Source organism: Lobosporangium transversale, assembly GCF_002105155.1.
Source record: "Lobosporangium transversale strain NRRL 3116 chromosome Unknown BCR41scaffold_8, whole genome shotgun sequence".
NCBI classification, from domain to species: domain Eukaryota; kingdom Fungi; phylum Mortierellomycota; class Mortierellomycetes; order Mortierellales; family Mortierellaceae; genus Lobosporangium; species Lobosporangium transversale.
The window spans coordinates 508,424-526,158 of record NW_019028986.1 but is presented as its reverse complement, the minus strand read 5'-3'; the positions used below and the strand labels follow the sequence as shown (position 1 = coordinate 526,158).

The following is a 17,735-nucleotide window of genomic DNA, read 5'->3' as shown; positions in this document are numbered from 1 at the left end:
TTCTTGTTGCTCATCGGGTGTGCGACATTTAAACAAGCAACTTTATAAGAGTCAAAAAATTGCCCCGTGTTTCTTTTTAACACTTCCACTTAGGACCTCATGAAGGCTACATTCAATTTTAACCCATTAAGAAAAATACAGGCTACTGCAGGTTGACATGTTACAGATGCACAAATATCCAATCTCTGTGCAAAATGAGCGTGTAATGTGTAATGCGTTTTTTTAAAAAAAAAAGCGGAAGGATGCTTTAGCCTTTTTGCAATGCCACCAATGCCAATCATTATTACAATTACAAACAGATGCACAGATGATTCAAATACAGCGAATACAATACGTGTCATGTTGGTTTACTCAATTAAATTTCGTATTTATAACCCAAAGACAACTTTTCTCCTTTCTCTCCCCTCATCGCTTTCCATTCATTCACATTCATTTCTCTTCTGTCCTCTCTTCTCTCTCTGTTTTTTTATTTTCTATTTCTTTATCCTTCTTCTCCCTTCTTTTCATTTCATTCTCTCCATCCTCACTCTCTCATCTCTCTCTCTCTCTCTCTCTCTCTCTCTCTCTCTCTCTCTCTCTTTTTTTTTCTTTTTTTTTTTTTTTTTTTTTTTTTCTTTTCTTTTTTGCTCACATTCTCTTCTCTTCTCTCCTTTTTTTTTTTCTTTCTCCCTAATTGGCTGACTTTGCTCCATACTTCATTGTACTCATAACATGATGGCCGCTACTGCTCCCTCTCAGGGCACTTTTGCACCAAACAATAGCCATCACCACAACAGAGCTTTTGGTGCATCTGCTGATAACCTCCATCGCCGTGTAAAATCTTATGACCACAATGACACAGACGAATCAAACTCGATTCCCCTCACTGCAACTCACTACGCAGACTCGGCCCCTCAGAATGATATCCCTGCTGGGACTCCTATCGGCAATGGTACTAGAGTTGGCAGGTCGCGCTCGCTTTTCCGTCGACCCTCAAGACATCAGCCTGGCCAGGTTTACCATCAGGGTACTGTCCCACCTGTCCCTCAGGCACCAATTCTTCAACACGCAGGCAAGGCAGCCTCAAAACTGCTCCAACTGGAAGATCCTATCCTTATTCGTATTGCCAGGAACTTTGACATCAACGAACTTATTCAGTTCTCACATCTCTCCAAAAGATGCCGTGCCATCACTGCCAAGACTCTGACAATCAGCTTGCAGCGAACAGTCCTTAAAGCAACTCTTTGTCAGGAGCGTAAAGCTGTTTTTTCACTCGAATTTATCTTCCAGCACCTCGACCCTGCCTCATTGACTGCTGTTTTTAGAGCTTCGCAATTGAAATCAAGGCGCTATTTTGAAAACACTGCCCTTGCACGACCAGTAGTCCAGGCTTTGACACTGGTGACACCTCATGGATCCCGTCATCCCATCTTCGGACTTGCAGGATTTGGCTCTGATTATATGTCAGAGCGTGATCTTGAGAGGGCTTCAACACTCCTGGCTCGTCCTTTTGATCTTGATATCAAGGACAAAGGCTACTACCGTGTCTCACCATCAACCTCGTGCATGGTCGATACACCATTCTTTCCCTCTCAACCTTTGTTGGACCCTCTAGTCCCCATGGTCACAGACGGTGCCAACCATGGGCCTCCTACATGGGAGATGATGTACAAGGTCGATCTCATCCCCCCCAATTACCCTCAACGTGTTCAGCAGCAGCAGGAAAAGATTTATCAGGAACGGGTCCGACAAGCGGCCTTGAAAGGAGAGCAACCCCCGCCTCCGCCTTCCCCTACCAATAACCAGAATGTAGCCTCTGGTCTTCCTTCTACAAAAGGATTTACGCCCCTACCATCCATCAAATCAGGGCCTAATCTGCGGTCTATCCTGCCCGAGCCTTCGCCATTATCTGGATCAGATTCCAAACCCACCAAGCTTCAGCGCAAACCGACAGTAGTGCGACCTCCTCCTGAAGGATGGGGACCCCTACCTCCTCTTGCCCCTCCACCGGCTGTTCCAGCCTCAATGACTTACCAACTCGGTATTAGAACTGCAGGCGTCCCAACTTCACCCACAAATGGAACACCCATGTCGCCTATATCGGCAGCAGCAGCACCATCTTGTCTTGAGCCCGAGCTAGCGGAAGAAACGGAGCGATTTTTAACACTCCTCTTTATCCAGCTTCCTATCCAGACCCTATTCCCATTCATTGCTGGCCAGATGAACAGAAGACCCAGCAATGGAGGCATTGTCTCAGGATGGATGTCGAAGAGCAAGATTGGACGGAGTCTGACGTTGAAGAAAGGTCATCGCGCAGGCGAGCATAGTGTGGATCAAAGCAGGCAACCGTATTCACCACTAGAATAACTATAGCTGTCGTCAATGAATGACAAGGCTAGTGTCCAATTTTAACATGTTGCCCTGCATTGAGCAAGAATCCTTTTTTTTTTTTGTCTATTATATTCCTACTCTGATTGTCATGTATACCTCATTAAAGTGCATTAAATTGTATTTCCTGCGCCATTGCCATAGTTATACAACTTTTTTTGCTGTTGTCTCCAACTGAAAGTTGAAGGTGAAAAGGCTGATTGTGGATTTTTTTTGTCGTCTGTCGTTATGCTTGACCTTCTTTAGTCTCATGCTAGGTGGATGGCTTTCCGGACTTCCTATTTTTGTGCGAGCACACGGAGAGATTAGCAACACTTGTCCCAATTGGGCTGATTTGACAATCTTGTATCCAAAATAGGGAAGAGAATTGCATACCTCCTTTCTTCTCTATTAAGCATTTGCATTCGTTTATCCACTAACAGGTTGTGTTTACCGTGTTCTGTCCCACGTTGCGGCTAGGATCACATTCAAGGCTGGCCATGAGGTTTAAATTATAGGCTGTACATCATCATCAGGCGACCGAAGGTTTGTCAAATGTGGTGTCAGCAGACCACTCCATGACTTCTATTCACTTGTAGCACTTGTAGTAAATAAAAATAAAACGGGCACACTGAGGAGCATTCTCTCACGCATACCTGGCTGAATGTTGATATGAATACTCCAGGCGTTGAGAAGCCAATCTATTTGTTTAAGCTAAACCTAATCACAGGTGAATAACTCTTGGCATAACGTCCCTTGATCTGCCACAGATCAAAATTCAATGGGTTTTGCGACATTGCGAAAATACGAAAGCCATAATTGCTTCACTTGGAACTTTGTGCAGGGGCACTGCATAGGTATTACTGAGGAAATCCCCTGTTGCAGTCCTGTCGCTGTCATGATAGATTCGAACTTCTCGAGTCGCATTTGGAATGACTATGCGCAAGACACACCTTCAAATGTTTCGGCACCGACCGCATCACGATTAAAATAGTAACCACATCTATGGCTAATTTCAAGAAACCGGTTCATTCGGTACGGGGACAACAGCTACTGGTAAAATATTTATGAATGTCAAAAGCTTCATATCCTAATGATTTGACTTGGTACAATTGCTGTTGGAAACTCGAACTCAAGGTGCTTACTCTTGTGATAACCTCTCTGGTGATGGCGACATGCTTGCTAGTAGCTATATTAGAGTTAATTTCGAATGGCCTCCAACCCCAAGACAAACACATCTTTGTCGCCGGACATCTTAAACAGTTGCTAGGTCATATAGACGAAGGCTGCTTTTTGCGCTTTTTGCAGACCCCGCCTTTATTTAAGTTGCTATCGATGCTCATAGGAATGCCACAAAGCTTTCAATCTTGTTTTGAAATACACGCAAGAGCTCCTCTTTCTCTACTGAGGGGGGCTTTGCGGACGATCTTACAGTTCCTAATAAGGCTAATGCCTCGGATGTTGCCACTATAGTCGTTATCGCTCACTACAGCAAGTATTAGGAGATATTGTGAGGATGGGTGCTCCAGCGCTTGCAGGACTTCGACCCTCTGGTAAGCCGCGATCAAATTTTCTTGATGTAGTATGGACCGTATGAATATTGTAATGTTAGCGTAGTCGAGTAGATCTGAGTTACCTAAGATAACGACTTTCTGCGCGGTGGCCACCTGAGTGCCCAATGCACACATTTGGCTGTGTGTTGCGCCTGCGGATTGTAAACAAGGACCCCTGCTCCCCCGGTAGCTACTCTTTATCGTCTTGAGTAAGAATATAGATACTACTGAGGTTCCGGTGAATGCCGTGCGTGGCAGAGAGTTGTCAGACACCTTCTGTGGGGCTTTTTCTCCTTTGCACTCAACAATTCTGGCAGATACGGTTCCGGAAGGTTTTGAGGAGATCCAGGCGGACAGCGTCTTCTGAATTGCTGCTGATGAGTCTTGAGATCATGCAACAACTAGCAGTTTCTGTGCCGCCTATACTAGTAAGATCTTTCTACAGGGGGCTGAATTTTGCCAGCTCACGGATAGAAGAAATCTAAGCTCTCTAAACGGGCAAATTTACCCACTGAACGGTTCCAAGGGCATTGATGTTCGTGAAGATTTAATGAAGTACAGGCCTTCCTTCCAAATTATAGAAGTTGGTCCATTAGCTAATTTTGGGGAAAGGCGACAATTATTGTGCAGTAGTAGTACGTATCAAATCACTCATATGACCGTTAAAAATTATTTTATTCTGCTAAGGCTATTGTATACATCTTTGAAACCTTCAAAGCTCGATAGCCGCGCAAAATGACCTTTTTTTTTTTTTTTTTTTTTTTTTTTTTTACAACAAGTCTCCATATTGGTTCTTCTTAACAGATGGTTTTGACTCCAGATCCTCTCTCGTCCTTGCGAAATCACTTGGACCATCTGGCGCAGGACTAGCAGGTCCTACGAAACCTTCTATACTATTTTGACGAACACGATCCCAAGCTCTCACTGATGATGGCTTTTTGACATTATCAAGAGCATTAGCGTGGCCATCGTCAACATCCTTATCCTCTGCATCTTCCTCCTGAGACGTTCTCGAAGATGGATGGCGTCCGTCGCGGATTTCATTCCAAGCAGATTTGGGCATGTTTTGTTGACGAATTTGGTTCCAGCTCGAAGAGTTACTCTGCAGTTCTTTGACTTTCTGTGGCACTTGTGACCATGCTTTTTTTTTTTTTTTTTTTTTATAAAGAAAACAGATTGGATGGAGATTAGGTTAGAGTTGAGAAATAGACTATATAGCAATTTCTGAATTCCTTTCAAACAGTAGACTGACTGTTACCGGAGTTTTGTTCTGAGCGCATTGATCCATTGCTGGGATCATGACCTCCATGGTACCCATCACCATCCTTGAACGCTGATACTTCTTGTACCTGTTGTCGGACTGCGTCGTCAGTCATAAGCTCAGATGGCATACGTTGTTGGATTGGAAAGCGATGATGTCCAGGCGTCGGCATAGTTGCTGCTCGGTCATGTCGCATTGGTCCTCCTGGCCCTCCTGGCCTCGTACTGTCTTCTCTATACATGTTTGTATAAAGAAAGAGGAAGGAAGGCAATGGAGAGCAAAAATGATTTGGTTAGATGTACGAAGGCAATTTTCCGTGTGCATATGCTGACCAATATATGAGCTGCTTGTTATCGCACTATTTACCGGACTTCTTGAATGATCGTCATGACACGTCTGAAATTAGGGATAGATTGAATGGTTTGAACACTTGACATTGCGCCCATAACTAATCCAATCTGGGATCCAATCAGGACACCACCCATAGGAATGGCTATACCCTGAAATCCTCTGAAGTTCTTGGCTCTAGCTGAACCATGAAAAAAATACTTAATACAAGTACGATCCTTTTTCCTCTGATAGTGTTTATTCGGAACGCAATGATGACTGAGACGAACGAAGCTTAGAGGCAAAAAATAAAAAAAAAAGTATGACGACAGAATTTCATTTCATTTTAGCCATACCAAGTAGAAGTCCTGCAAGGCCACCGAAAACGGATCCACCCGTAGCTAGCAATACACACAGTGCACAATTTTAAGATGACAATTGCTTTAGCTTTATAAGAGCAGAGCCTTCTTTATCCTTTCAAAGGGTTTTTTTTTTTTTTTTTTTTTTTTTTTTTTTTTTTTTTTTTTTTTTTTTTCTCCTCTTCTTTTCTTTCTGATTCAATGCATGAAATGCGTACTGTATGAAGAAAGTTGTTCTTTGGCTTTAGCAAGAATCCTGATCTCATCCTCTGTGAAATTCTCCTGCTTCATTTTCTCGGCTACTTTTGAGTACACATCTGCTGACATGGTAGAGGCTGTTATATGAGTTACTGTGTTTATATTGTTTGTATTGCTGAGCGATGCTTGGTTTCTAGTTTCTGTCGCGAAAGGAATTAACAATGGCTCCTGGAAGAATTAATTTAATACTTGATATTGCGTAAGGTGTCGACGAGCAAAGAAACGTGATTTACAAGTTCAGCCATCTTTACCAGTTGTAACCAGAACCTTGGGTACTTTCTATCTGATATTTAGATCGAAGTACATAGTATTTTGCCATTTTGACAGCATTCCTGCCGCCTCAGTCATGTAAGGAACACGACATGTTTTGCCTCACTTATATCTCTGCAATCTAAAGCGCGCCTTGTTGTTGTTCTTGTCTATTTTGACATTGAATGATCTCGTGACCATTGATGGGCAAAGCAGTTAATTATCAAGTCAGGTCAGGCACACAAGTAGGCTCATCCCAAAGTTCATTTTTCTTTCATTCCACAGCCTCACATTCATCTCAAAAAATGGACATTAAAGTACTTCATCCAACTAACCATATAATGCCAGCGACTGAAGAGGTAGCAATAGCAGAAGCAACTAGTGCTACAAGTATGACGGAGACTTTAGGAACCATTATAGTGCCTGAAGAAGTAGATGCTGCGGATGAGGATAAGGACAAGCTTCCTCCAAATGGACCCTTTCAGGGCGATGGCGCAGATCCATCTCAAGCAGCAGTGCTGATCCCTGCAAGATCAACGCTTGCTTGGATGACCTACACTATCTCGCTCAATTACAATCGCGTAAAAAGAAAAAACCCAATTTGTTTAAGACAAAAGGATGACATCTTAACACAGCTGCTTATAGTTACTCCTCCTTCTTTTATCTCTACCTATTTTATCTTCCCTCTTATATATATATATATATATGCGCCCTTGGGGTTAGCTTGCTACATCGGTTTTATCCCCAGTAACTCATTGGCATTGGCATGATCCCATCCCTCACAGCAGTCTCATCCTTGGTGCTGTTCCATCCTCTCATCTTCTCCGCCAACTCCGGCAGTATCATCAAGTCGGAGGTATTGTTAATATGTGTGCCGAGTTTGAGGGATATCTCAAGGCTATGCAAGAACTGGATCTGGTTCAATGTTGGGTTCCAACCCTAGACTTTCATACTCCTACGGTCGAAAGCATCTGGATCGGAGTTCGATTTATTGAAAAATATGAAAAGCAGTGGGTACAGAATATCAAACTTGAAAGCAACCATAGACGAATATATTTGCATTGCAAAGGTGGGAGCCGAATTTTTTTTTTTTTTTTTTTTTTTTTTTTTGGTAATGGTCTTACTACTTACGCTAATAAAAAAACGTTTGCGGACCAAATTCATAATCCCTTTCTCCATTCTTGAATCAAAAAAAAAAAAAAAAAAAAAAAAAAAAAAAATGTAGCTGGTAGAGGAAGGAGCGCAACAGTAGCTCTGTGCTGGTTAGTATTTTCGTACAAGCTGACACCTCTCCAGGCGCAACATGTCCTTTTAAAGGCTCGGGCACAGGTAAGTTTTTTTTTTTTTTTTTTTCCTCTTCTATGGAACATTCGAAAGGAGACTTTGATGTAGGAATTGATTTCCTGAGAGTTCACCTTTTTTTTTTTTTTTTTTTTTTTAAAAAAAAAATAAATAAAAAAAGGTGGACAAGAACATCTACCTGCACCCTGAGGTTATTTCTTTTGACGAGCAAGTTAAAGATCTCGAGAAGGAGAGCATTATCACACGAAAAGAATGGCCAGGGCATTAGTTGGGCTAGAGTTAGGCGCCGAGCAGCAATTAGATAGGAAGATCGTCTTTTTTTGCTTCATCCCTTTGTAAAAAAAAAAAAAAAAAAACACGACTTTGCTGTATTGATAACAATAGCACTCGTAAAATAGGGGTTACTGCATTAATGCAAAAGTGACAGTAAAAGTTCTCGTTGCAACAGCTCCTATTTTCAGGAGTTCAATGTGGTCATCCATTTATTTTATTTATTACTTTTATTATTCACTTGCATACGCCCTGAGATCAACTCAGGCATATCTGTTATTCTTTCTTTCTCCTGCTGTCCTATTCTTGTTCTCTAATCTACTATTTTAAAAAAAAATGCTGGCAACAATAAAAAAAAAAAAGCAAAATTAACAATAAAAAAAAAGGAGAGTATTTCAATAGAATATGTAAGCTGGGTGAAAAGGCTATGTACAATTAGTAAAGTGATGCAAGGCGGAGAGGGCATGTGCTTCAGGTAAAATAAATAAATAATAGAAAGAAAGAAAAGTGCAAATAATAATAATAAAGTTACTCTATACAATAACCGTCAGCTGTTGCAATTCCGTCAGCTGTTGTAATTCCATCAGCTGGTCACCTAGTCGCTGCTGTAGACCTTTCAAATGGCCTAATAAGCCAGGTATGACCTCGACTGAAAACCTCACATGATCCTGCTCGCCGTGTTTGAACATATACTGCCGTGCTACCTCTGATCCTAAACCCTCCATCAGAATATCCTTCAGGACTTGCATATGACGGTCCGTAGGGATGGGTGTGATCACGCCAACGGACGACGATGAGCCTCCTTCGCGAGCATGACCATATCCGTAGCTTTCATATCCGTCATCCTCATCATCCTCGTCATCGTAGTCATCATCGCTATCATGAGGGATGGGATAGTGGCTGCTCGAGTGAATCTTGGAGTGGCGATCATGGCGATTGTATTTGTGGTATCGATGAAGCGATGCGTCAACATCCGACTGAACGCCGCCTGCCCCACCGCCACTTGAAGAATTAGATGCCATGGCAGAAGTAGCCTCGAATGCTACGGAAGAGTCCTCCTTGTCATGGTGGCGCCACTTAGTACTGGGCTCATACTCGGTTGGGCTATTATCACCTTTAATCGCTCCTGCTAACCCGTTCGGTAATGGAGTTATTGGGGTAGTGCATAAACCTAATACAGTTGTACCGCTAAAATCCTCCTTCATCATGGCTGCCGTTGTTGGTTGTAATGGGGTGATGCCAGATCCAAGATTGGGTCGTCGTTTTTCTACCTGGGAAATTGAGAGACCTTCTACAGCCGCTTCCATCCCAATAGTCGAACCTGATGAAGAACGTGAGGCGATACGTGAATCCTGTTCTGAATCCAAATCGCCATCTACGGGTAATTGTCCTACCAAAGTTGTTTCTGTCAGTGTCGACGACTGCGAAGTCGATCGAGCTGTCGAACCCAAGGCTGGAAATGATGTCATGGTGCTTGGTGCAGAAGAAGCCATCACACCACACTGCCTTAGTCCCTGTTTTTGCCCTGTAGTTGAAAGAGCTGGTCGTTGAGGCTTTCGGCTGCTGCCCTTGCTAACGCTTGATTGTTGCGATCCCTTACCAGACAGAAGCGATAGCGGTCCAGCCGCTAACGCAGGCCCGGTGCTGCCTGAAGATGTGCTCGTCTGAGCAATCTCTCCAAGATCAATAATCACTTCTGCTTGTTCCCAATCCCGCTGAAATAGCATAGACAGATCCTGGTGCTTCTTAGGGTTGGTTGCTTTGAGTGAGCTGGATGCCTTCCTGAGCGAAGCGCGAAGAGTTTTCAGGTCTAATGCATAAAATAGTACAGAAACAAGGTTAGGATCTATCAACTTCTTAAAACATTGCAATAGGACGTAGAAAAAAAACGTCTGGTAAGATCCGCTTACCTTCAACACGCGAAGCAAAATCTTTAATATCGTGAAGGCCCATTTGTAACGAGATCTGACTCTCAACTACCTTTGTTGGCACATTAATGTGGTTCGAGTCAATGTCAAAGTCTTCATCCCAGTTTTCACTGGGAGTGGTTGACATCTTTCGAAGCCTTGGAAGCATCGTGTCAGCGGGGAGCGACAGACACCGCTGACGATTCCTCAGACTGCCTAGATTAGCGTTCGAAGGCTTCTTGAGGAAACTTTTATCGGATGACGAAGGCAAGGGTAAAGCGACTGTTGAGAACGACGTTGGTTCACGGGCATCCGCAGAGTACATGGGACTGGAAGAAGGAGCACCAGAGTCTGACTGTACTGACTGAACATCCCAGTCCTCATCTTCATCCTCATCTTCATTATCTGCAGAAGCGAATGTCGAAGCCAAAGGCCGAGTTTCTTGATTTAGCAGCGGTGTTCCATCCGACGTTCTGTAGTCGTTAAAATCGATAGGTGTGGGAGGTTGTTGATTAAGCTCTTCTTGATGGCGCGAAATAGCCTTTAGATCATCTCCTGGTCGAGTGGATCGAGATTTTGGTCTGCAGGGGTGTTCCTGAAATGACACTTGTTGACAGTTGTTACCAATCGAATATAGTTCACTATCCTCATAGTCTTCGGCATCTGTCAGAGAGTGGTTGCCCTCGTCAGAAATATCTGTGCCACTAAGACTGTTCCTCATGGGAGCATCATTTATCTCCATCGTCCGCAAATGAGAAGTTTGCACAAATATTGGTTCTTGTCGTGGTTGATGTCCTACTTGATGTGGTTGTTGTTCCTGATTACGGCGAGTCGTCGTTGAGGACTTTGACCAGTGAAAGATAGTAGAATCATTCCAGATCCTCCTAAGACGACTGGTCTCCTTCTGATGTCTTTGATGGTACCATGGTGAGGATAGCAGTGGCTTTGAATGAGCCTTGGCCTGTTGCGGAGATTCGGGCTGTTCAAGCATGGCCTCGAGATAGCATAGGCATCGGAGGTGCTGCTGCTGTTGTTCTTTTTTCAAATTCTTCTTTTTCTTTTTTGAGAAGGATTGGAATGTGCTGTTGTTGCTGCTCTCACCATCTGATCCATGATGAAACGAGGATGTGGAGAGCGATAATGATAGGGTTGAATACAACGAAAGTCGAGACGATGTAGGGGATGTCAGTGATGTTTTCCATGGTGACGTTGTTGGGGCCTCGTCATGGCGATCTAATAAAATCTTGTCTGGATGAACTACTAGTGGATGAACCGAGGTTGGTGGAAGGATGTAACTTGGAGCCAAGGATAGCGAGTGCACAGGACATTTCCGTGGTCGTTGCCGAAAGAGACGAAATTTCTTGTGAACGGAGCACTGCTGTTGAAATCTATGGGATGGTGATTGCGCCTGCTGGATTTGTGAATGTGACAGCTCCTTATGGACCTGATCACAAATCAAAGGTGAACATGGGATTGTGTCTTTGGCTAACAGAGGTTTTCCAAAGACATGGCCTAAGGCCGTTGCTGCGCTGACCGCACCCGACGCGAAGACGAGCTTTGATTTTTGAACCATTGGTGGTAAGCACATAACCGAAAGCGAGACATGTCGGTGATTGGTGAGAGTATATGATACATGCAGAGATCAGAGTCGGAAGCATGAGTCATGTCCATTAATGGTATCGAATTCGTAGACATAGGCACGGGTGAGAATAGGCCCGTGGTCGTAGATGGATACATCCAATGATGTGGCAAAGGACGGTGAGCAGACGAAGGCGGTAAACGGAGGCGGCGTCGTTGGAATGAAATACGAGATGATGTGGTTGATATCACGAATGTTGACAACATTGGCGAAGATCCGGTTGACAGAGCCAAGGACGGAGATAAAATAGGAGAGAGAAGAAGAGGCAATGTGTCAGAAGAAGCAGGAGAAAAGACTCAGTTGAAAACCATGACGCTGACTCTACACAAGGTGCATCTGAACGCACAGCAGACACATCAAATACATGCGCACAACGTGTGAAATAAATAGGCGAAGGCACTGACACCGAAGGTGATATTACAATAAAATAACGAATGGGAATACCGAGTCTTGAACCACAATGTTGTATAAATATGAGAGGATAGGATCGAGTTCAACGGGATCAATGAGATTGTAAGAAGCCTGAGTAGTCAATACAGATATTGACATGTCAGGATCGAAGTTTTTTACTAAACTGTCAAAAACTGGGGCAGCAATAGACGAGAGGCAAGGTGGCAAAGGATAAAAAACTCTCTACTTATGATCCGTGCCTCGCATTTGCTCCATTAGGAACACCATCGCGTACCTGCTCCCATAGAGCGAAGTTACATTTTCATATTTTTTCTGATCCCCGTTAGAGCAGATCAGAACCCTTAAAACTATTTCTTTTTCACTATGTGTGATGTTCTTTTGTGAATGATCGTGCTGATTCTTTCTTTAGACTATCGTTTCCCTTCTAAAGCAAGAACCAATAATAGCAAGCCAGTAAATGGTAGAGAACGAGAATGCAACCAAAGGTAAAAAAAAAAAAAGGAGGATGGGGGAGTATAGAAAAGAAAGGAGCCCAAACACAACTGTGAATAAGAAGGAAAGGCAAGCGAGTAAAGAACGTGAAGCCATGTTCAACCGCCTTACAATTAGCAGTATATTGCTGATATGCAGAAAGGTGGAGGAAACGAAGGGGAATACCAAGTACTTTTTTTTTTTTTTTTTTTTTTTTTGTTTGTGAGTATATGAGCAAGAGCTTACCGAGCTGATAGCGCCGTTCGAGGGCATGGTCAAATGCTGCTCAGACGCAGGATGTTTACTGTTTTCAAAAGTAGGGTAATAAAAGGTTGAGAAAGACTAGAATCCACGCGTGCCCAATGAGAGTTGGCAGGATAAAAATGCAAGACACCACGCGCCAGGACGTGAAAATATATGTTAGGGGTCAGAGTCAAGTCGAGGGGAGGAGTGAGGGAAATACAGGGAGTCAATGATAATGGTTATGATATAATAAAAGAGAAGCGAGTGGCAGGTGGACAGAATATGAATAGGAGAAGGATGGGATCAGCGAGTACAGGGGGAATTGTAGAAAAGTAGATGATGACAGAATGATGAAGACACAGAGGCTGACGATATTTGAGGAAGGGGAGGATCTGGAGGTTAGGAGACTATTAGCTGGCTATCCTATCTGATAAGCGTCGGTGGGTTTGTGAAGTAGGTCAAGGCGACAGGAGAGATGACAGTAGGTCAAGGAGAGGGAAGCATGCAGAGGAAGAGGGAAATTCGTCTATGTTGATGTTGATGAGGTAGTTGCTGTTGTGTTCTTAGTTATGGCTATTGATGGTATGCGAATAAAAGAGTTGGGAAAAGGGAGAGAAAAAAAGAAAAAGAAAAAGAGGGCAGCAGAACAAAGTGAGAGTTAGAAAGAGCAGAGGAGGTAGAAAATAGAAGTGATAAAAAAGAAAGAAAGAAAAGAAGAGAAGGAAAGAAGAGAAGGAAGAAGAAAGAAGAAAAGATGTGTTTGGCATGGACCATGTGTCCTTGTCATCTGTCTCATTTCCCCTCGTTCCTTTTTTTGGTTTGTAGATCAGTCAGTGTGTGGAGGAAAAGGGAAGCAATGATGCTGCGTGTTTCGCGTTGTGTTCCTGGACACAATGACTACATGCTCAGACTTGTATTCACTCAATCGTCTTCACGCTGTCTGCGAATGATGTTTTTGTCACATAAACATGTAAACATAAAAATATTTTAATGTTCCTGTGTTGTATGCATGTAATGAGGGGCATGAATACAGTACAATGGGCTGACTTGCCTGAGCAGGAGAGTGATCTCTATTTCCCCCTGAGAAGAATGATCTCATGACCTTTTTTTATTTTTGCATTGCAATGACAACAACAACAACAGCAATGCCAAGTTAAGTTCAGGAACATTTAAACAAACACAAAAGAAATAAAAAAAAAGCTTCATTCGGTCATGAAGAGTCATGATGCAACCATGTCGCATGTCTGCGCATACACTCGGAATAGATTGCCCATCACTTCCTGATCAGCTTCATCCTGACGTTATATCAATGACTTGTAAACCGACAATCGACAGAAGTCAAGAACCAAAGCTTGACTATCGACCTTTTGAGCTGTGGCCGTTATGCAACATACAAATAACTAAAAAGCCTTTCTGGACGGGGAACAGGACGATAGGAGGTGGGAAAGAAAGGGAGAAGGGGGAGTGAAGGCGTTTCTAGAACACTAATTTCAATAGGGGGAGTTTGGCAATAAAAATGTCGATCGTTCTCTATTCTCTGCTTACATATTGTTGCATTGAAATGTTGCGACGCAGAGCGGACTTTTTTTTCTTTGGTTCATCAGGATGGAATGACAGCTATAGCACGTTTCGTTGTTGCTTTAGACAACCCGCATGTACAGCATGGATTGCACAAATGTAGCATAAAGAACATAAAAAATAGGGGCATTAAAAACCTTTTTTTTACTCCTCGCCTCTATCCCGATAGGCTTGGGGCCTAACATGGAAGTATTATTTTTGTGTGTTTATGCGGACAAATGGACTCCAAAGTACATGTTCAAGATACTGAACTCATTTGTAAAATATTATTGCATCGAGTCATTGCTGGAGAATTCTTGCTTGAGCGTTGTGGAGGAGATCCTAACTTTCCAGTCGCGTCACCCCTACCGGACAAGACATGTACACAGCACCCTCATGACACAGTTACATTAAAGCAGTTGGACAGTCGCTTTTACGCATGACTATCAGTTATAAAAAATTTAATATTACGCATGACTATTAAATATAGATATTTAATAGGAATATATCTAAGAGGATTGAAAACTATCAAGGCACGTCAACAAAATCTCGTTCGATTCCTTTCCGTTTCATCAGTAATAAGGCGCAGCCTCATTTTTTTTTTTTTTTTTACAACGGGATGTTGCCGTGCTTGCGTTTTGGGTTCTCCAACTTCTTGTCACGCAACATTTCAAGATCCTCAATAATCCTGCGGCGGGTTGTTGAGGGCTCAATCACGTCATCAACATATCCACGCTGCGCTGCTGGCAAGGGGTTGGCGAACTTGCTGATATAGTCTTTCTCAGCCGAGGCGCGGTCAGCACTCGATCGGAAGATAATCTCCACAGCACCTTTGGCTCTTTTTATGATACAAAAAAAGTTCATGGTCAACAAAAGATATTTCAGGTACGTTATTCAGCCGCATGTCAAAAATAGAATACACCAAAGAAACTATGAATGGCATGCACCGTTATTGTTTTTTTTTTTTTTTTTTTTTTTTCCTACCCCATGACAGCAATCTCAGCGGTTGGCCAGGCGTAGTTTAGGTCTCCACGAAGGTGCTTAGAGCTCATGACATCATAAGCACCTCCATATGCCTTTCGTGTGATAACAGTGACTTTTGGCACAGTTGCTTCGGCGTAAGCGTACAGAAGCTTAGCTCCATGGCGAATGATTCCATTATGCTCCTGAGCAGTTCCGGGCAAGAAACCGGGTACATCAACCAAGGTCAAAATGGGGATATTGAATGCATCCGCAAAGCGAACGAAACGGGCAGCCTTGACTGATGAATTGATGTCGAGTACTCCAGAAGATACCAATGGCTGATTAGCAATGATTGACACAGTACGGCCGCCCATTCTAGCGAAACCAATGACAATGTTTTTGGCATAATCAGGCATGATTTCAAAGAAATGAGAGTCGTCTACAAGGCGGGTGATGACATCTTTGATGTCATAGGCTTTGGTTGAGTCGACAGGCACGATATGGTTCAACGAAGCATCCTCACGGTCTGAGGGATCGTCTGTGTAGCGAACAGGAGCAGGCTCGCGGTTAGACAAAGGTAAAAAGTCAACAAAGTCGCGAAGACGCTGTAGAGCCTCAATGTCATTCTCAAAGGCGGCATGGGCAACTCCAGATTTGACGGTGTGTGCCTTGGCGCCTCCGAGTTCCTCTTGAGTAACTTCCTCCTTAGTGACTGTCTTTACGACATCGGGCCCTGTGACGAAAAGGTATGAGGTGTCACGAACCATAAACGTAAAGTCGGTCAAGGCAGGTGAATAAACGGCACCTCCAGCACATGGGCCCATGATAAGTGAGATTTGAGGAACAACACCTGAGGACGTCACGTTTTTCTAGACAGCATTTTGATTGATTCGAAACATAGTAAATATCATTGTCATCTGTTAATTCACCGACTTGTAGTGGTTAAGTTTGATATGTGCCTTCTGGTTCAATAATCGGGCGCGAAGAGCAAATTATGATGCTCTTACCAAGAAAATATCAGCGTAGCCAGCAAGGGACTCGACACCTTCCTGGATACGAGCTCCACCAGAGTCGTTCAAACCAATGACGGGAGCACCGACGAGGAGGGCCTTGTCCATGACTTTGACTATCTTCTGCGCATGAGTATTGGACAATGATCCACCAAAGGCGGTGAAGTCCTGGGAGAAAAGGAAGACACGACGGCCATTGATGGTTCCGTGACCAGTGACTACACCATCACCAGTAATCTTTTTTTTTTTTTTTTTTTGCATAGATTGATATAGGAAGAGTTAATGGATTAATAAGAATATACTCTCCTGGTTGAAATAAGCTTGGGATGAATCGTCAATTGCTTGTACCTTTTGCTTTTCCATGCCAAAGTCAACACAGTTGTGCTCCACAAAGGCATCGTATTCACGGAAAGATCCTGCATCTAATAGGAGCTCAATACGTTCGCGTGCAGTCAACTTGCCCTGTTGAGAGAAAAATAACATTATCAAATAAATTGTCAGCGCGACTGATCAGCTAAAACTTCATGTCGAGTGACAGGTTTGTATAAAGTAGAATGAATCTTAAAAAAAAACAAAAAAAAAAAAAAAAAAACGCGCCTTCTTGTGTTGAGTCTCGATCCTCTTCAAACCACCTCCTAAGAGTGATTCCTGACGTTTTGCGTCAATCTTGGCGACTACATCCTGTAGAATGAGCATGATTACAGAGATACGGTAGAAGTAGTTAGAAATTGTTGATTGGTTTTCATGAAATGAAATTTCAAAGAGGAGCATTTCAAAATCCTGGAATTACATTCTCTGCGGATAATGCTGTTTTTCCAACGGCGTAATGGCGAGCGACGCTGGCGAAGGCTGGAAGAGAGCGACGGGTAGCCGAGGCCATAGCGGCCCTAGAGGCAATGACGGTCGACAGACGAGGAAGCATAGCGTGATCTTGTCAGTGACGCGTATGGCTTTGGAGTTGCAGATTCAAATAAAAGAGTGATGAGGAGAGGAAGAAAGAAGAATAAAATAGAAAGAGAGGAAGAGGGGAGATGATCGCGATGAATGCGTATAGAGAAGAGGTAAAGAAAGAGATGAGAAGGAATGAGGGGAGGAAAAAAAAAAAGCGTCGGAAGGAGAAAAAAAAAAAAAAAATTCGTACTCGATTCGTCTTCTTTAACGTGTATTCAATACACTCACAATCATGTCAATAATGCTCTATCCTAATGCTTTCTCACTGTTGTTAATCTGCATTTGTCTAAAGAGTCCACATGATAACAGCAAACAGAGTCTATTGCTGATCGGCTTCTAAACGGTGCCTGTAAAGGACCATCTACATTCCCTTCTACTGTTCACAATTCCTTCATTTTATCAGTGTTTTTCTAGGTAATGTAAGAGTTGTGTATAGTGAGTAGCATGAACTAATGATTTTATCATATCCCTTCTCTATTCCTCATGGTCCTTGTTCCTTGCCGTTTATTTTTTTTTCTCACACTTTTTCATAAATGAATCGGGTTTCTCTGACTTTAGCATGAAAAAGATGTATGGGTGAGAATCTTTTTTTTCCACGCAAGTCTTAAAATTTCCCACGGTCACTCACTTCGGTCGCTGAGTTTGAACGCGGACAGAT

The 17,735-nt window shown here is 43.0% G+C and overlaps 5 protein-coding genes across 5 annotated transcripts; 2 read left to right on the top strand and 3 right to left on the bottom strand.

Annotated features, from left to right (window-relative positions):
- Positions 1–637: 637 nt before the first annotated feature.
- BCR41DRAFT_348712 (hypothetical protein) lies at positions 638–2,356 on the top strand (the record flags this gene model as incomplete). Its single annotated transcript, XM_022023345.1, has 1 exon — positions 638–2,356. A coding segment is annotated over exon 1 (1,630 nt), but the record flags the coding sequence as incomplete, so codon positions are not given.
- Positions 2,357–4,668: 2,312 nt separating this feature from the next.
- On the bottom strand, positions 4,669–6,429 carry BCR41DRAFT_420155 (hypothetical protein; the record flags this gene model as incomplete). The annotated part of the gene is made up of 5 exons (XM_022029857.1): positions 6,065–6,429; positions 5,844–5,888; positions 5,527–5,689; positions 5,158–5,393; positions 4,669–5,039 (listed from the first exon to the last, which is right to left on the bottom strand). Exons 1-5 carry the CDS (start codon positions 6,171–6,173, stop codon positions 4,669–4,671), a joined length of 924 nt encoding a protein of 307 aa, XP_021883888.1. The 5' UTR covers positions 6,174–6,429.
- A 137-nt stretch (positions 6,430–6,566) lies between these two features.
- BCR41DRAFT_348708 (protein-tyrosine phosphatase-like protein) lies at positions 6,567–8,001 on the top strand. Its single transcript, XM_022023344.1, has 4 exons — positions 6,567–6,934; positions 7,077–7,422; positions 7,579–7,682; positions 7,816–8,001. Exons 1-4 carry the CDS (start codon positions 6,659–6,661, stop codon positions 7,921–7,923), a joined length of 834 nt encoding a protein of 277 aa, XP_021883887.1. The 5' UTR covers positions 6,567–6,658; the 3' UTR covers positions 7,924–8,001.
- Positions 8,002–8,458: 457 nt separating this feature from the next.
- BCR41DRAFT_393865 (hypothetical protein) lies at positions 8,459–11,405 on the bottom strand (the record flags this gene model as incomplete). The annotated part of the gene is made up of 2 exons (XM_022028595.1): positions 8,459–9,735; positions 9,836–11,405. The coding sequence occupies 2 exons, from the start codon at positions 11,403–11,405 to the stop codon at positions 8,459–8,461; spliced, it is 2,847 nt and encodes a 948-aa protein (XP_021883886.1).
- A 3,357-nt stretch (positions 11,406–14,762) lies between these two features.
- On the bottom strand, positions 14,763–16,822 carry BCR41DRAFT_301959 (carboxyl transferase; the record flags this gene model as incomplete). The annotated part of the gene is made up of 5 exons (XM_022020647.1): positions 14,763–14,991; positions 15,138–15,985; positions 16,124–16,363; positions 16,475–16,588; positions 16,700–16,822. 5 exons carry the CDS (start codon positions 16,820–16,822, stop codon positions 14,763–14,765), a joined length of 1,554 nt encoding a protein of 517 aa, XP_021883885.1.
- Positions 16,823–17,735: the final 913 nt, after the last annotated feature.